This window comes from Anolis carolinensis, chromosome 2 (genome assembly GCF_035594765.1).
Source record: "Anolis carolinensis isolate JA03-04 chromosome 2, rAnoCar3.1.pri, whole genome shotgun sequence".
Taxonomy (NCBI): Eukaryota; Metazoa; Chordata; class Lepidosauria; order Squamata; family Dactyloidae; genus Anolis; species Anolis carolinensis.
The window spans coordinates 92,082,128-92,105,650 of record NC_085842.1 but is presented as its reverse complement, the minus strand read 5'-3'; the positions used below and the strand labels follow the sequence as shown (position 1 = coordinate 92,105,650).

The 23,523-nt window shown below is 39.8% G+C and overlaps 1 protein-coding gene across 3 annotated transcripts in view; it reads left to right on the top strand.

Moving 5' to 3' along the window:
• cyfip2 (cytoplasmic FMR1 interacting protein 2) overlaps window positions 1-11,677 on the top strand; it is a 78,876-nt gene extending 67,199 nt beyond the window's left edge. For all 3 annotated transcript variants that reach the window (XM_016995081.2, XM_008114795.3, XM_003223460.4), the window contains 3 exons: window positions 3,517-3,755; window positions 4,992-5,139; window positions 5,596-11,677. In XM_016995081.2, coding sequence (XP_016850570.1) covers window positions 3,517-3,755; window positions 4,992-5,139; window positions 5,596-5,763 — 555 coding nt within the window. In that variant the 3' untranslated portion in view covers window positions 5,764-11,677. The remainder of the gene's footprint in view (window positions 1-3,516; window positions 3,756-4,991; window positions 5,140-5,595) is intronic.
• Window positions 11,678-23,523: the final 11,846 nt, after the last annotated feature.

Below are 23,523 nucleotides of genomic sequence, written 5' to 3'. Positions count from 1 at the left end.
ATGCAGCCTTGTCTGATCCCTTTGTAATTGGAAACCGTTCTATTTCTCTGTATTCTGTCCTGATGGTAGCCTCTTGTCCTGAGTAAAGATTACACATGAGGATAATCAAATGTTGACATACATATTTCTTTAAGAGTGATCAATAGTTTTACATGATTTAAATTCTGATATTGGTGGTAATTCTTGCCAGTAGCCATTGATGGTCCTCGCCTCCATGAATTTAATGCCTTGAGATAAAGAAGGGACACTATAATCAGTGGCTATGCTTCACAAAGAGGATCCATCATCACACAGATAATTCCTTATTGGCTTCAATGTCAGAAAAGAATTTATGCACACATTTTCATTGTGTGGAAGCCTCTCTAGTGAATGGGAGGTCAATATTGTAGATGGTAGAATCATACAAATTACATAGGGACCCACTCTAAAATTTCTTACTCCCAATGCTGTTGGAGGCCCATTAAGAAAAAAGCTTTTTTTGTGTCTCTTGTTTCTTGGGTGAAAAAGACCTAGCTTGGCCAAAGACTAGGGGTGCAGTCATTTGTGGATATGCAAAGTTGTCTGAACAGCCAAGTTCTCTACATGTAAATCTTGAGAAATTTAGCTCAAGTAAATTTACCACAAGGGTAAGAATAGAAGTCACCTGCTTTGTTGTGAAATTTTCCCACCTCTCTTCAAGTCTTTCTCCTGTTGATGGGAAGTGTCTTGCCAAGCTTGTTGTTGCGCAAGAAGGGCTGCGTCAGATTATCCTGTGCTTTTGGCAGGTTTCCCCTCGCTTGCCCTGAGGTAATGTTTTGAAGAACATGATGTCTTAATGTAAGATTATAAAAAGTTTTGAGGTCATTACTACCTAGGGTAATTGCAAATATTAAAATATAGCCATCTTGTTTCACTTTATGAACAAATGGCCTTCACGAGTATTAGAAATCTCAAATCTAGAAACTGTCACTGGGTAAAAATTCAATTTACTGTGACTCCTTGAACTAAATAAAGTTTTCAAATGTATGAATTTAAAATCTAACTCAGTCATCAGGTCCACAATTAACTGTCTGTTACAGACATCTGCTACCCAATGAATTTGTAGTTATGTGTAATATCCATCATTATATGTGTATGATGTGTAATATGTGTGTTATTATCTATACATAAATATTATACATAATTCTACATAACTCCCATCTATATTAGAATGTATCCTTGAATAAGAGTATGCAAATTTTAGTGTTAAAATTGTTTTTTTGATATACTGGAAATAAGCAGTTTTGATAAAACATTTCATAGTATTGCCACGTCCATGATGTGGTGTGCATGTATTGACAAGTAATTAAAGTATTTCATTGCATAATAGCCACACTTTTTCCCCTTTTGATAGAAAAAGGGGGGGGGGGGGTAACTATTACTTGAGGAAACATATTTTCAGCTACGGGGTTTCCCTCAGCTGCTACCAGCCAGGGGAGGCCCCAAAGCTCTCATCAGCAGGTACAGAGGAGGGTGAAGGCTCACCCACTATGCACTCCATTCGGGCTCCGAAGGGCTACCTTGTCTAAAGCATCCCTCTATAGCTCAAAGGGAGAGGTGATTGGGTGGGTGTTGCTCCCTTGCACAATAGTCACACTCATGAACTAGTGTGACTATTAAATGAGGAATATTAAAAATCAAAACTAGGAACCCAAAAAGGTGTGTGTGACTATTATGAGATGAAATACAGTTAGGTTTCTTATCACATATTATTTGTTCAAGGGGCAAAGGCAACAGTGCTGCTCTGAAAAATAATATAATGACTGCTAAACATGTTACATTTGAGAGTATAACAAGCAATGCTTACTCAATTTCAGAGTGTTACTTTAGGGAAATAATTTAGAAAAATTGGAGGCATTTGAAATTTTTGAAAAAAATGCTAAAAAAATACTATTGCCAATTACTGAGGAATATACATCTTTATTATCATTATTTTATGCAATGCTGGTGCTTTCAATTTTGCAATGATGTTCACAAGTTCTGCTCCTGAGAAAAGTTTAGAAACATACTTCTCAAATATTGTTATATGAAGATGTACAGGGGGTGGGGGCAGGGAATCCATGTGTACTCTACCATGTCAAGAGATTGGAAGAACAGAAAATTATATTCCAAACACTGAGCTTCATCTTGCCTTTTAGTAATAATGGGTGTTTCCTTAAAGTTAAGATATATAAAGCCAGGGCAGCACAAGAAGTTTGTATTGACTTGGGTGCTGTAGCATCCTTCACAAGAAGAAGGGATCAGGGTCCCTGATACCATGCTCCATTTATTGTTGCTGTGCTGCCGAAATGTAATGATACCAGTAAAATGACATTGCTGTATAGTGGCTGAAAAGCCTTTAAGTGTTCCCTCGCTACTTTGCGGTTCACTTTTCGCTCCCTCGCTGTTTCGCGGGTTTTTAATAAACACTAAAATAATAGTATAAATCGTAAAATAATATTATAAATCCCTTATAAATCCTTCTTTCTACTTCCTTCTTAAGAAGAAACCTAAGGAAGGGAGGGAAAAGGAGGCTGAAGCAGCTTTGTTTTCGCCTTACAAGGCAGCGGCCGTGGCGGGAGCGTGCATGCGCGTGCTTGAGAGGCGAGGAGGGGACAGAGACGCTACTTGCAAACAACATAAATATAGCATCCCTACTTTGCAGATTTTCATTTTTCGCAGATGGTCCTGGAACGTAACCCCTGCAATAAGTGAGGGAACACTGTAATTTTCCCCATGCTGGCCCATCTCATTCTGCCATTCTGCCTCCCATTTCTGTGCTACATATTTGTACTTCCATTATTTTACTGTTCTACATCAAGCAAAAACTTACAACCTATAAGTACAGTTCTCCAGATAGTGGTCCTATGTAACCTTCATTCAGTTCAATATGCAGGAATTGTCCAGTTAATATGGAAAGATGTGGATTTTTCTAGTACTGAGTATTACAAAACTGGGTGAATGGAGGAATCCTAAACAGCAAATACCAAATAACTAGTATGTATATGTAGATTTGAATTAATAATTCACAATAACCAGTTGTTACTAACAACATCTTAACAAATAGGCTTATAAAATGTGTGATCGTGTGTAAAATACACTGCATAACAATGAAGCCTTTGTTACAGATGCTACAATAACAACATGTCACTGCAAAGCTGTAGTTACAGGCAGGAATGACTTATGCAGCACCAATACAATGTGCAGGAAATCTTGAAGATTTTTTTAAAAATCCTGTTAGAGAAGCAAATTTCAGCTTCCAATATACTGTTGCTTTCCAAGGATATCCTTAAGGCAACAAAATTGTGGATAAATGTAGTCAATTGTGGACAACTACTTCCTTATTCTATATAGCAAAACAGCTCAATAGTTTGCTGGAGTTTGATTACGAGCAGGATAAACCCCTACATATCAAGTGCAAAACACTGGGTGAGGGTGGGAAAAATAGAAGGCAAATTCCAAAAGGAAGTGACATTTGATGCTTTCTTCTACTGTTGGGTTTCTTTTTTTCTTCTTCAGCAAATAGCCATAGCCCGGGAAGGAGACTTACTGACCAAGGAAAGGTTATGCTGTGGCCTGTCCATGTTTGAGGTTATCCTGACCCGCATTCGGAGCTACCTTCAGGACCCCATCTGGCGTGGACCTCCCCCAACCAATGGTGTCATGCATGTTGATGAATGTGTGGAGTTTCACCGACTCTGGAGTGCCATGCAGTTTGTGTACTGCATTCCTGTGGGAACAAATGAATTTACTGCTGAGTGAGTAGGCCTGGACTACACTGTGCTGAATTCTCATTAACATTTTATAGATCTTATGCACAGATAATAAAAGCTCTTACGTACTCAAATTTTGGGTTTACCTGGGTGAATTCAGGCCACCTTTATCCATTGCCTAGATCTTTTGTTGCAGATTACACCTTTGTATATTGGGTCTAATTATGAGTCAAGAAAGGAAAGGCTTCCCCAGTTGTATATAACCTAACAATTCTCACTTTGTTGGGTTGAGACGATAGCTGAATACCAGTTTTTATTATACTACTACTACTACTACTAATAATAATAATAATAATAATAATAATAATAATAATAATAATAAACTTTATTTTTATATCCCGCCCCATCTCCCCGAAGGGACTCGGGGCGGCTCACAACAGGGACAAGTCCGAAAACAACAACACAGGACATTTGACCAAAAACATTCCAACAATTCACAAAATAAATAATAAATACATTAAAATCCAAGCAATAAAATCAGAGAATTAAAAACAAACCAGCGGGGACAGGTTTCATAAAGTGCTGTGTCATGGAAATGAGTGATAAAGTGCCGTATGCCCTTAAAACAGAGAGAAGCATTCTAATGCCAGCTGTATTGGGCCTGTTCATTCAAACGCGATCTGGAACATCCATGTTTTTAATTCCCGGCGGAAAATGGGCAGGGAAGGAGCTAACCTGATCTCCTTAGGGAGAGAGTTCCAGAGCCGGGGGGCCACCGCCGAGAAGGCCCTCTCCCTCGTCCCCACCAGTCGCATTTGAGACAAAGGCGGGAGCGAGAGGAGCGCCCCCCCGGATGATCTCAGGGCTCGCATTGGTTCGTAGGAGAGGAGGCGATCACGGAGATAGGCAGGTCCTGAACCATTTAAGGCTTTATAGGTAATAACCTGCACCTTGAATTGGGCCCGGAAACTTATCGGTAGCCAGTGGAGCTGTTTAAATAGGAGGGTTGACCGCTCTCTATAATTTGCTCCTGTTATTAATCTGGCTGCTGATCTCTGAACCAACTGAAGTTTCCGAACCGTCTTCAAGGGCAGCCCCACATAGAGTGCATTGCAGTAATCCAACCTGGCTTTTATACTAGCTTTTAAATGCACTCTCATTTGATTTTATTATAAAATTAATCAACCAGGAATTAAACAACTTAAGAATAAGTAACTTAATAACATAAAGTCAGTCTTTTATTATCTAAGTAACTTTTACCATGCTCTTTTTGCCCTCTAGACAATGTTTTGGAGATGGTTTGAATTGGGCCGGTTGTTCAGTCATAGTTCTTCTGGGGCAGCAACGTCGCTTTGATCTTTTTGACTTTTGTTACCACCTGTTGAAAGTGCAGAGACAGGATGGGAAGGATGAAATCATAAAGAATGTGGTAAGTCTGGAATTGAGAAATGGGATATGAAGATGCTTTGGCAGGTCATTGTGTTCTTCCATCTGAATCTTTCTCAAGCTATTCATTCAATATTGTTTGCAATGACATACAGAGGTCTCCATGGCTAGTATATAGATCAGAGGTGGAAATTGTGCCACGCCTTGTGCCACTCCCATCATCCTTATCCAATATAAACAGCAGTGAGGAATGCTCACAATTCAATAATATCTGGGGAGCTGCATCATTTCTATCATTGATTTAAATAAGAAGTACTATCAGAGATATCAATGGGTAGCTGAAGTATTACTCTCCATATGAAGCTAGGAAGGACTAGCATCAGCCATTAATTTGTTTTTGTGGCTTCTGTCAACAGCAAGTTAGCTGTAGAAATTGAGGCCAGTTGCTTCAACCTTTTTTTATTTTACTTGCCTTTTCTTTCTTTCCTTTAATTTCCAGCCACTTAAGAAAATGGCTGACAGGATAAGGAAGTACCAGATTTTGAACAATGAAATTTTTGCCATTTTGAACAAGTACATGAAGTCAGTGGAAACAGACAGCTCTACAGTTGAGCATGTGCGTTGCTTCCAACCCCCCATCCACCAGTCCTTGGCTACTACCTGTTAAGTGGTTGATATTGGAAATGCAGTGTATTCATGTGTCTCCATGTAAAATCACTGAAAAAGAAAACACCAGGACCCAGTGAAGACCTGGAAGGGAAAACCTGAAAACACAGATCTGACAACAGTGCAGATGAGGATGGACCCAGTAGACAAAGATGCATTTTCAAAAAAGACCTAATTTAAATGCATGCCCTTCTGTATCCAGAGTGATGAGGAGCAAAATGTATTTTTTCTCCTATGGTTTCTTCAGATTTCATGATGACCTGGAACCACACAGTCAAGCACAAACTGTATGCTTTTTAAATTTTGTTGCTGTTATGAGGATTCCAATTGAAGTGGCCAGTGTTTCAAAATGTTGCAAGTCTTCCTCTGAATGCATGATGTGAGTGTTTAACACTTGGACATAATGAGCTTTTCCCCTTCCAGGTGATGCAGAAATGGTTTATTGACTCAAGCAAAGGTCCCATTATATTGAGTCATTATATAGACTCAGTGAGGGTTTGGCATTACCATTTTTTCTCCTGTTCGCTAAGACAAATTCACAACATCTCTGATTTTCTGCTCACTGACATTTCTGTGGTGCACCTACAAAGTCAAAGATGATAATCCCTCCATTTTACACCAGTCCTTGTTAACCATGGATTATCTGAACCTGGCTTAATGCAGTCTTCTCTGGTATTAAGATAATAGAGATCCTGGAGAAGAAACAGGGCTTGCCATGGCCTAGACCCCCTGGTGAAATATCGGTGTCCAAATGCAAGTAAAAAACAGTACATTCTTTTCAAAAATCTGAACATTAGTACATGTACAGTTGGCATGCTTTATTCACAGATTTAACCATCCATAATTTGAAAATATTCCAAAAAGCAAACCTTGATTTTGCCATTTTACATAAGGGATACAATTTTACAATACAATGACACCTGAGCATCCAGGGATTTTGGTTTCCACAGAGAACCTGGAACCAAATCCCAGTAGATACCAAGTCCCACTGTAGCTCACGATTTCCAAACCCCTCCCCCCTTTGGAATAAATGCAATAAAATAATTAGAATAAGCTGAACATGTTTATATTCTGGGAAAATTGCTAATTAGTTCAAGATTGCATATCTAAGCAAGCAGTAACAATATTAAGAATAGTACCAACATCACACTTTGGTCTGTGACTATGTATATACCTTCCATAGACAATACTATGAACAAGCTCTCTATCTCAACCTTGTAGAAAAGGATGAGTGGTAAAAATAAGAATGCCTATATGAATAATTCATAAAAATCATGGGAGCTTAGAGCTCTCCCAGTATTGCTCTTGATACCAAATTACATCTGCTGCCAATGTGCCCCAGAATATTAGACTGTATAGTTTGGTAAGAATATACTACCTACCCACAGGAGATGTAAATAAATAACATAACCTTCATGAGAACAAAATGCAAGCTTGGCGAGACAAGATCATATATTTCAAACAAATAAGTCATGCAATAATGCCACAGAAAAATGGCACTAATGAACTAGTCACTACCAAGTGTGGTGAGAATACTGGATTTTGATGTGATAATAAACTGGACTTTAGATTTTAGAACAAGTTCAGTGACCTAAACATAACACTATTATGTCATAAAGGGACAAGAAATAAACCTTAAGGGAATAATTTCTTTCTGTACCTGTTAGGGCATCATAAGTCACCTAAGTTAAGTTCAGTCTTGCATGTTGACCTTTACTCATGCTCCTGTTTAAGGAGGAGAATTTTAGAAATGCTATTCTCTAAAGTTTAGATGATTCCAGATTAATATTCTGCGAGAAAAGGACAGGATTTTATTTCACATGTCATCCTCCTTGCACCAGAAAGTACTACAGGTACATGAACGTAGGCCAGTTAATTTTGTGGAAGCTTTTTCAGGAGAACTTATTGGGAAACTGCATCAGAATATTGCAATAGAGTTCTGTTTTTATCCTATTAAAAACAAAAGATGGTCACTTTCAGTATCAGGACAGATCTCAAATTATCCAGCTGACTGAATATTTGTTTTTCCTTAACCATACCTCAACTAAGCCAGTCTCCTTGCACCTGATTTCAGATGCTTCAGTCTGGGATTTTTCTTCTAACTATATAACTTTAATTGCTTTAATTGCTGATATTTGACAGATTAGTGACAGGTGTTATGAATTTAAGAGACCACAGACAGGTTTTTCCTCCTGTTGGAAGAGAAAGCATATGAGGTATAAACATGTTAATTCTCTATCTCTGTTCCAAGAGAGAACATTCTGTTTGAAGGAGTTGCAGTTACAAAAAATTGTGAGCATGGGCTATATTCCTTTTTCAAATACCTTTGTGCCTTTAAAGATTTGTAATGTGTTTGTACAGTGACACATTAAAATATGACCCCACAGAGCCTGGGGAGCATATTTACCAGTTATGTGTACTGAAGAAGTTAGTCAAACTAAACTGCAAGATATTTTTTAACATACTATGATAGGCATGGCTCAGAGAAGTCACATAAAAATTGACTCCGGCAAAAGCAATGAGGAAAATAGCTGAAGAGTGTAAAGGGAGAGAATGTCCTCTTTCTCATTCTAGCTTTCCATGAAGGAGTTTAGGGGCTTCAGGATTTTTGTGGGGAGCAAGTGCAGCCTTATCTGTGACTTGACCTAATTATCATCATACACCCTAGCAGCCCATGACTTCAGAAGAAAACTACACCAAACACGAGTATATAAAAATTCCTGAATTAAGTTTATGAATTTATTCAGAACTTGGAACATTGGGTTTGGGAATTAATTTGATAGTGTTAAACATGAGAAATTCATTTATTATTGCTAACACTAATAATTGAAATAATTTGCCTGGTTGTGTTATTGTTAGCTAACGTTTGTTTAGGATGTTAGTTCAAGGTCTCTCCATTGGATTTAGAGACGACAACATGGAGGTTACCAGTGTCAACTCAAAAGGGCGTATGTTGTTGCTGACTTTTTCAAAAGAACTGGCATTTTTTTCTTTTTAAATTTGCCTTCCTCCACCCTCATTTTTTCCAGATAGACTGCAAAACGCATAATATGATTGTTGACAAGTAATGTTGGAGCTCAGCCATGTCTGGTAACTGTCAAGTTGGAAATTTTGTCATCTGCACCTCTCAATATCATATACTTCGCCCACATTTCACATGCCTTGTTTGTTTAAAGGTTAATGAGAAGTGATGCGTTTCAGTGAAAAGACACTGATCCACTGCAAGTGCAGCAATAAGTGGATAACAACAAGGATCAGGCCTCTCTACATTTTTCTTACAACTGAATCGCTATATCATTTCTACTTACTCGCTCTCAACCAAGAAATCTAATCTACCAAGATCGGGGTAGACCTGCAACAGATTCCATTTAAATGATCAAGTATTTGACAAGCCCACCCTTTTCTGTGCCTTGTTTTTTGTGTGACCCTAAGGCAAGTTCTGTTTTTGAAGATTGCCATAATGTATCTTGCCCCTCCAAAAAACTCCAAACACATTTCTCCAACCAAAGGCCACTGAGAGAGGGAGAGAGACCTGCCTTTCAAATTTAAAATGCCTGATATTTTGAAAAAGCCCTGACTGCTTGAGAGCCTTGGTCTCCAAACAAAAAATTCCCACCCATCACATTCCAAAAACCACACCCCCTTCTATCATTTGATTGATGCTTCCTTTGCTCTACATGGGTTCCAGAAAGTAAATTACTTATTTTGTTCCTTCTTTTCTCCTGACTTTTCCTCCTTGTAGCCTTCCAAATTAGTCTAATGATAGAATCGTGTGATGCATTTCCTCCCATCCTAATTTTTTTTTCTCCTGAGGCAATAGTTTTCCTAGTTTACTGAATCTGACTGTGAAAGAGGTACCCAATGAAATTGAACAAATTTGGTCAGCATGATTAACTAAATCATATTTTTATCCTCAACATTAATTGGGAAATCTAGAGAGTTTGAGAAAATCATCAGAAGAACCCAATGAAGAGAATGATTTAATTCTAAACTCTGGCTTCATTATATGTGGGCTTGTGGGGCAGGTGACCTGTGGAATTGTAATGAGTTGATAGGTCCACTATTTTTATTCTTTTTAATAAAGCTTACCAAAAAATCCACATTTTTTAACGTTGGTGGCAATTGTTTACCAGTGTAAAATATCTACAGCTCTAAACTTATAATTTGGTTAGGAAAATGACTAAAATCCAGGGGGAAAATGTCATCCTGTGGCTTATGCCATGCATTAAGTATATTTTATTTCACAAGCCTGTTTTCAATACAGCAATTGGATAGGTGACTGTAATGTTGTTAATAGCTTTCAATCCTATTATATTGCTTTACTGAGGTGTACATACAGAAATACTGTGACTACAAAGAGGTTCTTGGTTATGTCCTGGTGAGATTTTGATATTTTGGGAGGAAAGCAGTGTTCTATATACATACAGAACTGAGAGCCAAGATAGAAGTAGCCACAGGGTAATAATACTAGTCAGATAAATGTGGGGACAATGCTGAGTATGTTTAATGCATTTTACAGAGCTTTTACCAATAACTTGTCAATTGTTGGTCCTCTACGAAGAAACTTTTCCTGAGATACTCTGTTCTGTGAATTCCTTACTGTCATAATAGTCTTCCTGGAATGTTCTTCATTTGATCATTCTGGGTACTTCCTCCTCTCAGCTACATAAGTAAGTTGTCTAAGGGACAGAACTAGGATTTCCACCTTACAGAAAAGTATAATATCCCAGTCTAAATACAACAATTAAAAGATGCCTCCAAGGTCACAGTGGCCACCCAACAGAAGAGAGGTTGCTGATGCAGCTCAGCCTTGCAAGACAAGAATTCTATTGTGTTTCTACATTTGGCATTACATCCATTCCTGTGTAGACCCTGGGATTCATACAGAAATATGGGGGTAGGGCTCCTATAAGGATGTGAAATTCTTACCCATGCACATAAAAATGTCAGTGATATAACTCTGAAATGCACCTCTCATTTTAATTTGGGATGAAATGCTATTCCTTTCAGGCAGTTGGGAAACACTGATCTGTGACCCACATCTTTTTCCTTTTAGTTGGGAATGGACTTTATTTTTTGAATAAGTCAACAGGAAGGGATTAAGCAATGCCTGCCCTTCTGCTTTTCTGTTCTTAGCTGTTAAATAAACAAATATGAACAGAAAGATGAAACAAACTGCATTTAACATATAGATTGGCTTTTAAGTGTGACTAGTGAAAATTTCCTTCATGATATATTTAGAAAGATATGTCCTGGCAAAGTCATACAGAGTTAAAACAGGCATGAGATAAACTTGTTCAAACTTTTAGCAGCAACTGTTATGAACTGCCATAGCTATTTTATAGCCGGTCTGCTTTCAGTTTGGTTTTCGTGACTTGACATACCAACCAGACAAACTCTGCGCACTTCAACCATGTTCCCTTTCTTAATAGCAGTTCTCAAATGTATCAATGGTCCTATAATTCGTCTGTGTTACTTTGGTTTTAACTGATATTTGTCTATTTAAAAATATGAGCAAAGTGTTGGGTTTTTGAAAAAAGTTTGACGCAAAATTGCGTTATACTTCCAAATGTACCATATTTGTATGAAGAATTGTCCCAAGAATTTTTGTATAATGAATTTACATTTATTTATGGTGCAGTATATTTACAGTAGTGATCAACTATCGTGTTTGAATTCATGAATCATACTTGCTATGCAGCAGAAAACGGTATATATTGTTTTATATGTTTTGTTTTTTCATTGTTAATCAACAGACATCTTCCATTTCTATTCAAAATGCTTCTGTAATGATAAGACGCCCTGTGAGTGGTGACAATGACCTGTATTGCAATTTTCAACAATATGTACAGCAAAGCTGGGATGAATCCTCTTAACAAAGGAGGAAAAATAAAAATTCAGTGGTGTAAACAAAAGGCCCAAGAATTGTCTGTTGGGTATGGTAGAACCTTGATTCCTATACGAAACTGTTCTGGGTGAAAATGACAGGCTGCATTAATGACGACAGCAAATCCATCCACTTTAAATATGCTGGGAGGAGAAAGCTGGCAATGGTGGCAATTGGATTACTGAAGGAGAACATGAATACAAAGAAGCTGAGTACATTATTTTCATCTGTCTTCACTATTCAAGATAGAAGTATATACCTAAATAAAGATTTCCAAAGGAGTTAGGTGATTTGGCAAATGGTGGTTACAAGAGACATTTGATCTCTCAACAAATGAATCCTGAGGTTCAGATAGCATTGAGGTGTGAGGGAAGTCCATGTGCAAGAACACATCACAAACAAACAACCGCTCTGTTTTCACACACTTTCCTTTCTGTCCAGAGAGGAAGCAAGGCAGGGCCCACATGCTGGTCTCGGGTTATAAAAGGCTAGACATATAATAATGATCAGCATCTCAAATTAGCCTAGTTATCTGGAGAAGAAAGTACATCTGATTCATGTCCATTAGGAAGTGATTCACATTGACATGCATGTCACCTGTTGATTTATGGAGACCTCGTGAATTTCAAAGAGTTTTCTTGGACAGTGAATACTAACAGGTAATTTGTCATTCCCTTCCTCTGAAATATAGTCTACAGCACTTGGTGTTTCCTGGACATTTCTGAGTATTCACCAGACATTTAATACAGTAATAATAATTACCATTTGTTACCCCCCTCTCCTCGTGGCTCAGTTAAACACATCACTATAAAATCCATACAATAAAATACATATATTACAACACATTACTATAAAATACATATATTAAAATACATGGCACAAAGATTAAAATATGATATAAATTTGAAATTTAGAGTTTAAAATTGACTGAGAAGCTCATAGGAAGAGATAGGTCTTTAGTTTTGCCTTGAGCTCATTTAGCTGTCGGAGCTTTTTTGGCCAGTTTTTCCACAGTCTTAGGGCAGCGATTGAAAAGATCCTTTGAGTGATGGTCGGCAGTCAGGTTCTGGCAGGCTGAAGTAGATGCCACCCAGAGACTGAAGTGTGTGGGGTGGATTGTACCAGAGAGGCAATCCTGTAGGTAAGCTGGACCCAAACCATGTAGGGCTTTAAAGGTCAAAACCAACACTTTGTACTTTGCCTGTGAAGAGAGCCCAATTTGTGGTACTCAACTCAGGCAGGGGAAATCCTTTTTTTAAATCCCACTGCTGCCTCCAATTGAGGAGATGTGTGCGCGTGTGAGAGGGAGGGATGGAGGATGTGTGAATGTATGACAGGGAGGGTTTAGTGGATAAGGAAGGATAACGGAACTGATTGGGTTTAAATGAGTAAAGATGGTAACTTATATAGAAAAGTACGGTAACTTATATAGATAGGTACGGTAACTGCCACCAACGTGAGGTAATGGGTTTCTTTCAGGCTTACAGAGAGGCAAGGAGATTGATCTTTGTGAACAATAACAAAATTCAAGTTTATTTGTACATAAGCGTATGGTTCCAATACATAAACGTTTCAGGATCTTAAGTTACAATGTAGTCTTTCTTGAATGGATATATCTTAAATAACTTCTCTTCGAACAGTAAATAAAACACCCGGTCAACTTATATCACCAGCCTTTCCCCTGCGTGAACAATAAGCTGCCGTCCTTAGCTGATTCCCACAGCTCCTAATCTTTTCAAAACCTAACCGCAAGTGTCCTTTTTAAACCCTCACAGCAACTCCTTTTTTAAAAAAGAGGGAATATACTCTAACTGTCAACTTAGCCACGCCCCCTTTTTCTCCCAAGGGAAGCTGTGTTACCATGGCAACCTACCAAACGCTGCTTCCAGCTGATTTCCATGTTAGGCTTTTCCTTGCTAATATATAACTCCCTTTTCCCTTAACAAACAATACATAAAATCATATCAATAATCTCTGTTTAACACAAAACCTCTCTACAGCCTGGATACTAATTGGTAACCAGTAGAGAGACTTTAGTATGAATGTAATATGCCCCCTCCTAGGTGTTCCTGTAACTACTTTGGCTGCCATGTTTTGAACTAATTAGGATTTCTATACTTGGTACAAAGTTAGTCCAATGTAAAGCACATTGAAGAATAATAATAATAAAACTTTATTTATACCCCGCCACCATCTCCCCAGCGAGGACTCGGGGCGGCTAACATGGGGCCATGCCCAGAGCAATACAATATAATAAAATATAAAAACAGCAAATCATAGCATAATTAAAAGTAATACAATAGATAATAATAAACATCACATCAAGGAATCAAGAAACAGTAAAACAAGAGCAGGCCGCATGAACACAAAGATAAAACCCGGAGTGAGAGGGACAGAGGGGTACTCCAATGTGGACAGGGACATATGAAAGTGGGGCAGTTTAGAGGATAGATGTTCGGGGGGGAGTAACACAGAAATATATAACAGAAATTACTCACCGAAAGCACAGCGAAAGAGCCATGTTTTCAGGTCTTTCCTAAAAGCTAACAAAGTGGGAGCTTGCCTAATTTCAGTAGGCAGTGAGTTCCATAGTCGGGGGGCCACAGCAGAAAAGGCCCTCTCCCTTGTACTCACAAGGCGGGCCTGGGATATAGACAGTGGTGATAAAAGGGCCTCCCCGCATGATCGTAAAGATCGGGCAGGTTTATGGAGGGAGATACGGTCACGGAGGTAGGTGGGTCCCACACCGTTTAGGGCTTTATAGATGATGGTCTGCACCTTGAATTGGGACCGGAAGATGAACGGCAGCCAGTGGAGCTCCTTAAACAAGGGAGTGGATCTCTCCCTGTAACTTGCCCCCGTTATTAATCTGGCAGCCGAGCGTTGGACCAATTGTAATTTCCGGGCCGTTTTCAAGGGAAGCCCCACGTAGAGCGCATTACAGTAGTCCAGTCTAGAGGTAACTAAGGCATGGACCACCGTGATCAAGTCAGACTTCACGAGGTATGGTCGCAGTTGGCGCACAAGTTTGAGTTGTGCAAAGGCCCTCCCGGCCACCGCCGACACCTGTGCTTCAAGCGTCAACGCTGAATCCAGGAGGACCCCCAAACTGCGGACCTGTGATTTCAAGGGGAGTGCAACCCCGTCCAGCACAGATTGCCACCCAATACCCCGATCCGACGCACGCCTGACCCGGAGGGCCTCTGTCTTGTCGGGATTGATTCTCAGCTTGTTCCTCCTCATCCAGTCCGCCACAGCGGCCAGGCACTGGTTCAGCATCCGAGGGGCTTCCTTGGAATCAGATGGAAACGAGTAGTGGATTTGCGTGTCATCTGCGTAGAGATGGCAACGCCCTCCAAAACTCCGGATGACCTCTCCCAGTGGTTTCATGTAGATGTTAAATAGCATGGGGGATAAGATAGACCCCTGCGGAACCCCACAGGTCAATGGCCAGGGGTCCGAGCAGGTGTCCCCCAGCTTCACCATCTGGGAGTGGCCCTCCAGGAAGGACTGGAGCCACTGCAGAACCGTGCCACCCAGCCCCATCCCAGAGAGCCGCCCCAGAAGGATACCATGGTTGATGGTATCGAAAGCCGCTGAGATATCCAGGAGAACCAACAGGGTCACACTCCCCCTGTCCAGTTCCCTGCGGAGGTCATCCACCAAGGCGACCAGAGCCGTCTCGGTACTGTGCCCAGGCCTGAAGCCAGACTGCGAGCAGTCCAGAAAATCGGTGTCATCGAGAAACCCGTGGAGCTGCGTGGCAACCACCCGCTCCAGAACCTTGCCCAAAAATGGGAGGTTGGAGATTGTCCAACCTTGAGGTAACCAGCTCATGCACTACCATCTTTAGGTTCTCTGATTTGAGAAAGGGGTGTAGCTGGTGTATCAGCTAAGGTGGTAGTACAAACTCCTGATCGTCGCATTTACCTGGGCTGACATTTGGAGAGATGGATCAAAGAGTACTCCCAAGCTGTGAACACAGTTTTTCAGCGGGAGTGTAACCCCATTCAGAACTGATTGACACACCTCTATCCCCTGATTAGGACCCTTAATGGCAAGCACCTCTATCTTATCTGGATTCAGTCTCAATTTGTTTTTCCTCATCCAGTTAATTGCCCCTTCCAGGTATTCATTCAAGGGAGACACATCCTTAGCCAATGCTGTTTTGGAAGGCATGGAAAAATATATTTGGGTGTCATCTGAGTACTGACAGTACCCTGCACCATGCCTTTGGATGATCTCTCCCAGCAGATTCATGTAAATATTAAAAAGCACTGTAGACAGAATGGCAACCTGTGGGATACCACATAACAGCTCCTTTTTTGAGGGAGCAGCTATCCCCAAGCACCACCATCTGGAACCTGCCTGAGCGGTATGGCTAGAAACACAGCAACACAGTGCCTCTGATTCCCAGCCCCTTGAGACATTCCAGAAGGATACAATGGTTGATGGTATCGAAAGCCGCTGAGAGGTCTAGAAGCACCAACGGGGATACACACCCCTGCTCAGTGTTAAGACGGAGATCATCCACAAGTTTCAACTCCATACCCTGCTCTGAAAGTGTGTGTCATCCAAGACTGCCTTTTCGATCATCTTTCTTTTAAAAAGGAAGGTTAGACACTGGTCTGTAGTTATTAAGGTCCAGGAGATATAGGAAGAGCTTCTATTGAGAGCTGCAACCAAATGGTTCTGAAGAGACACTCACCGTGTTAGGAATACACAAACAGCCCACCTTCAGGACTAAAATATTAAATGGATTATAGTGTGCTTTCATTTCTGACTTACAGGGATCTTAAGGCGCATCTGTCATGGGGTTTTCTGGACAAGATGTGTTCCTCTAGGACTAAGAGAATATGACTTGTCCAGTCACCCAGTGGGCTTCCATGGCTCAATGGGGATACAAACTCTGGTCTCCTGAGTTCTAGTTCAACACTCAAACCAATGTACCATGCTGGCTGAAATGATAACCATTCAACTCTCTTAAATTAAAGATGCTAATTTCCCGTTTGACATCCACACCCATATTTATACTCATTGAGGGTCTCAAGAAATCCGGCTAGAGAAATTTCTCTTAAGTATAAGTAATAAAAATAGTCAGTGGCTTTAAATAAAAATGTCAAGAGAACTAATAGTAACATTTGATTTGAATACACTTTTATCAATAACAAAGTGCAACACAATTTACGTCTGAATGCACTGGATATGGCAGGTATACTAGATTCAGTAATAAGAATATGCTTTGGGGACATTTGATTTTGATGTGATTTTGTTATTGTGGGGGGGGGGGGGGTTCCAGAAAGAGATGCAATTGGGCTGTAGCCCTCCAAGGTCTTGTGAAGGGCTATTGCACTCACCCACCCCCACAGTCATCCAATGTTGCCTCTTCTCTCAGTGCTAAAGATTGCCTCCTTCTCTTGAAAAAATTCCAGGACTTCTGGGACACAGAAGAAATTCCATTCCTATGGGGTTTAAAAATGTCTAGTTTACTCCAACAAAAATAGCAATACAAAATATAGTGCAACACCCATATCTATGGAACCAATATATGTACCTCTGTCATTTGAAAATAATAGGGCTCATTATTATCCACAGTTTCAGGTATCAGGAATTGGGGGGTGGGGTTATACCATAACACCTAAAGGCATCATGATATCGAACTATATTTCTGGAAGTGGACATAAGGGCCATCTTGACAAAAACAGATATTTTTTCAACCATCCCAACATATAACTAATGTTTCAGCACAGTCTTAATATATAGTATTTTTCTCCCCCAGTTGAAAGATCTTCAATCTTCTATTACAAAAATGTAAACAACACATCTTTGCATTATTTATACTGAAATCCTGCTCATGTGATACGCTATGTATAAAAGCCACTCACTTTGAGAAAAAGGCAGGATATAAACTCAAAGACCGACATTGCTATCCTGTCTACTGGTAGATAGCAATGAGTGGCTCCCCCAATTCAATAAACATGACCTTCCCTTCGAAGAATTTTACACTTAACTGTTAATTACCTGGTTCCCTGAAATTCCGATTTGTTCAGGATATTATTCTATAATTTGACAGTATGAAACAAACTATGGAAATATTGAAGGAATAAAACAATGTAAATAAACTAATAGAACACGTAAAAGAGTTTAGGAAGAAGACACAATTACAACTCCAGAGCCCAGCAGACTATTTCTTAAAGGTCTATCTTTAAATAATGACCCTTAGAGTTTCCAACTTTTGTGAATGCATATTTTACTGCTAACATTGGATTGCTGATACCTTGACGAACTCCATTATGTCTCCTTCTATGCATTAAAGGAGCATACCAGAAAATCTTTTTTGGACATCAACTGGCATTCACCTGTACTCCAGATTCTTGCAGTTACCTCAAACTTGCAGCACCCTGTTTGCAAACTAGTAATTCAGGTGTAGCTGCATTGCTGAGAAACCAACGTTCTGTCAAGAAGTTTCACTGGCAAAGATGTGGTCTGTTTCAAAAAGGAGTCATTTGAGAAATGACTCAACTCCATCTGGATTTAACTGGATGTTTGCTGAATACATTCCCTTTCTCTGAAAGACTGCATCAGCAGGGTTTAGCCCATATGCTACCTGCACCATTAATGACATCTCGCAAGGCAAATTACCCAATATGGGCAGGAAAGAGCACCAATATATTTTCCCTCCCACTGGGCATGGAAATACAGAAAACGTATCACAGTTACCTTTCTATAACTACAGATTCTGTATCCACGGATTCAATCATTCACAAGTTGTAAATGTATTTTTAAGAAGAAATACAAAAGCAAATGTTGATTCTGCCATTTTAAATAAGATACACCATTTTACTACACCATTGTATACAATGGGACTAAAGCATCCATTGATTTTGGTATCCAAAAACCAAGAACTGGTGGACACCAAGGGCCCATTGTACCTATTTCCATTAGTAAAGGAACTTAGGCCTAAATCCAAAAACTAGTCCCAACTACAAGTAAACCCCATTGGATCAATTGTTGAATGAAGCATAGAAAAACCCAATGCAAATACAAAGAAGCTTAACACTGACTAAGGTTTTGAGGGGAAGGCTTTCCCTTCACCGTGCTAGGTACATTTGGGGAGAAGAGGAGGGGCATCTTACGTCCCAAATACATAGGTCATATCATCTGAATGGACTTTGTGGCATCAACATGACACACAAAGTCAATTCACCCCCAATGCTGGGTAAGGCTTGCTCCTCATTAGCCAAAGTTAGATAATGCTCCGGAGCTTCCTCGAAGTTCCAGTGCAGCCCTTCACTTTGGGGACATGTAAATAGTTGAGCTTGTTCTGTTGCTGCTTACAATGGCCTTCACGCTTTCCAGGGTTCCACTTACCATCATCATCTTGTCACCATCAAAGCAGTGACTATGGAATCCCAAAGTGCTCCAAATTCAGTGGTTTTCAACCTGTGGGTCCTCAGATATTTTGGCCTTCAACTCCCAGAAATCCTAACAGCTGGTAAACTGGCTTGGATTTCTGGGAGTTGTAGGCCAAAATACATGGGGACCCACAGGTTGAGAACCACTGTCCTCAGGCATGTAGCCGGGGGGGGGGGCTTGAGGGGCTTCAGCCCCCCCCCCCTCGAAATTCTCAGGGTGGTCCGTGAGAAGGCCTTACATTTATTATTTAAACTGTTATGTTTATTCATATCATGATCTGATCACCATGCTCAATATATCCCATATGCATGGGGGTATTGGGATAACAATACAAAAGGTTTGCTAGGGTAGACCCTCTCCCACTCAAACTCAGCCCCCCCCCCAAACCAAAATCCCAGCCCCCCCTCCCCCCAAATGAAAATCCTGGCTATGGGTCTGACTGTCCTAGTTGTTGCTCATTGCCTTTGCAAAAGTGCCAATGCAGTTTGGAAGTGGGAAGCAGGAAAGAAGGAAAGGCATAACCTTCATTGGGTCCCATACTGGGAGAAAAGTGGACTAAATTCATTAATCTAATACAATCATAATAAATAGGAAGCAAAATAAAAGTTTGGTTGTCAAAGGAAATGCCAAAAGAAGAAACGAAGGGTCTTGAGATTATTAACGTATGTGCTTGCTTCACATATTTGTTTACCTCCTTTATAAGAGTAAATGTTTCAACAGCTTGTCTGCACCACCTTTTGTATTACCACACCCTTCTATTCGTATAGGATCTTTTTAACTTTTAATTTCTGCTCCAGGCAGATTTATGCAAGGGTGCAAAATCAACGCTATTGTCTGAGACGCTTCATTTCGGCTTTGCCAAAAAATATATTTGGCAACATTGTGCCTATGTGGAAATCATGCTTAACCTATGAGTTAACTAATGTTTATTTTATTATTCGTTTCTCTACTTTATAGCCCACTTTCCTCCCAGATGAGATCCATGACTGCTCACAACATAAATTAAAACAGGTACATGAAGTGAAGCCTAATAACAAAAAAGTAGTAAAAACATTTTTTAAACTACCGTATTAAAACATCAATACTTTCAAACAATATGAAAGCATTTAAAAATATGACTACAAGTACACACCCATTTAATCCCTAAATACCTGTTCAAATAATCAAATAAAAAGGTCTTTACTTGCTGGAGGAAAGAAATCAGGAAAGAGACAACCTACACTTACAATGAATATGGCTCCATATTAACTATTGCTTATGTCTGGATAACTATCATACATGACACTCTGAAAATTGTTACTGCACCCTAGTCCTAAATACTTGGATGCTGATGTCACTGCCTGATAACATTTACTCAAGCAGGCATTTTGCACAATCTTAACTTTGAATTACACATATGACAGACCTTCTCCTTATTTCTGAGGGCGAACACAGATATCCGCACCCAAGAAGATTACTCAGGGAGGGTAATGTGCAAGGTGCAATGAGAGATGTTTTTATCATCACTTGCATCTCTACCACACCTTTCCAAAATTAAAAAAAATGAGTGCAATAAATAATAACCATAGATTTTTTGGAAAAGCCTAATTAATGAATATAATGAAAATAAGAAGTGATAAAACATCTCAAAGAGCAGCTAAAAATGCCCTTGTGTTAAGAGTTTAGGATGACATCCTGTAAGCGATTTTCCAATAGCATAGGTGGCAATTATGCCATTACAATTCACTTTGACAACACAAAGTTTTAGCAGTTTAATAAACTTTTCCATGTGTTTATGATAGAATCAATTAGGAAATGACATTTATAACCCAAGAAAAAAATTGTGTTAGATAGTGTTATCACACAGACAGAAAGTGAGGTGAAATCGGGTTGCTGTGAGTTTTCTGGGCTGTTTGGCCATGTTCTAGAAGCATTCTCTCCTGACATTTCACCTACATCTATGGCAGGCATAGATGAGGTCTGCTGGAATGCTTAGGGTGGGAGAAAGAACTCTTGTTTGTTTGATGCAAGTGTGAATGTTGCAATTAATCATCTTGATTGGCAATGAATAGCCTTGCAGCTTCAAAGCCTGGCTGATTCCTGCCTGGGGGAATCCTTTGTTGGGAAGTATTAGCTGACCCTGATTGTTTCATGTTTATAAGAACAACATTCAGATTCCGGCCATGAAAGCCTTCAACAACACATTGAGGTGAATTCTTTTGAAAAGAGGCATAGACAGCAAAAGAAACATCGCTGGGGTATTAACACCTATGTGATCCAAAACATACATACATAAATAACTCCATTTATATACAGGGCTGTAGCCAAGAGGGGAGGGGGGAGGGGTACACCCCCCCCCCCGAAAATTTTCAGGGTTTTTTTTAAAGCTGGTTTACTCATGAATTTTAACTGGTTAACCAAATCCCCATGACTGTCCACTGAAGTTTGTCTGTTTTGAGTGTCCACTGAAGTTTATCGATGTAGCCTGATTTCTAAATTATTTTGCATTATGGAACTATTATTCATGATTTGCTAAAAAAAAATGTCGCGCGCTCCCCCCCCCCCCTCCATTTCTTCTGGCTATGGCCATGTGTGTCTGTGTGTGTCTGTGTGTGTGTGTGTGTGTGTGTGGTTACACTTAAAAATGTAACTGTCCTGACTTCTAAACAAATTCACCTTAAAAACAAACCTACAGAGCCTACCTTGTTGTAACTTGTTGTAACTTGGGGACTGCCTATATGGTAAAGCTGATACTTCAGTACTCCCCAAAAGTGGAACCAAAGCCCAGCGGATACCAAAGGCCCACTGTATATTGAGAACATGCTTGGAGAGCCCAAAAGCACCAGATCCCCTCTGCTCTTGAAATCCCAGAGTTGGAAGACAGCAGGAGAGCCATCCAGTCCAAGCCTTTGTCAGGGCGGAAAAGCACAATTGAAGCTCAGTAGGATCTGGTTAGTCCTTGGATGGGGGAGATCACCCAAAAAATACCAGCGTGTCAGAAGAATGAAGTGGCAAGACTGCCTCTGAGGGTTCCTTGCCTATAAAAAGCTTAAGAAATTGGGTTGTTGTGTGTTTTCTGGGATGTATGGCAATGTTCCAGAAGTATTCTCTCCTGACGTTTCACCCACATCTATGGCAGGCATCCTCAGAGGTTGTGAAGTGTATTGGAAAAACTGAAGCCATTGAAACCCACAAGCATGTGGACAATTTCAACAGAAAGGAGGAAACCATGAAAATGAGCAAATCTGACTACTGGTACTTAAAAAAACTCCAAAATCAGAACAGTAAATAAGGAACAACACTCTGAAAACAGAGGAATTCCACACTAGAGATGTGCGTGAAATTTTTTCCTTTGTTTCCTTTATGCTATCATCATCCACGCCTCAAGGTTGATACAACAAAAAGAAAAGAAAAATAAAGTCCTAATTAGAGGGAGAGCAATAATTTTTTTTATCCAATTGCTGCCAGTTTAGAGGGCTAATCTCTGCCCACTTGGTTGCCTAGCAACCAAGGGACAGCCAGGTTTCAGTTAGGGGACAGGCAGATTTAGGACTCACTTAGACTTCTTCCACAGATTATCTAATTTGCACTGGATTATATGGCAGTGTAGACTCAAGGCCCTTCAACACAGCTATATAACCCATTTATAATCTTATATTATCTGCTTTGCACTGGATTATCTTGACTCCACACTACCATATAATCCACTTCAGTGTGCATTTTATACAGCTGTGAAGAAGGAGCCTCATATAATCCAGATTAGAAATATACAGTAGAGTCTCACTTATTCAACGTAAACAGGCCGGCAGGATAAGTGAATATGTTGGATAATAATAAGGGATTCAGGAAAAGCCAATTAAACATCAAATTAGGTAATCGTTATACAAATTAAGCACCAAAACATCATATTATACAACAAATTTGACAGAAAAAGTAGTTCCATGCACAGTAATGCTATGTAGTATTTACTACTGTATTTACAAATTTACCACTAAAATATCACAATGAATTTAAAACACTGACTACAAAAACATTGATTATGAAAAGGCAGACTGCGTTGGATAATCCAGAACATTGTATAAGCGAATGTTGGATAAGTGAGATTCTTCTTTAATATGAAATAATTACTGGGATAGAATAATGCAGAACAATATAATCTCTAAAACCAGGACAGTAAATAAACAGGGGAATTCCACACAGGAAACAATCAGGGCCAGCTAACACCTCCCAACAAAGTATTCCCATCATCAAAGTCTGGCAAATCCTGTTTTCTCAGGGCCACAGACAGTAGAAGCACATAAAATATCGCAAACAACACCACTCTGAAAACAAGGGAATTCCAGACAGGAAACAATCAGGGCCAGCTAACACCTCCCAACAAAGTATTCCCATAATCAAAGTCTGGAAAATCCTCTGTTTTCTCAGGGCCACAGACAGTAGAAGCACATAAAATATCGCAAACACCACCACTCTGAAAAC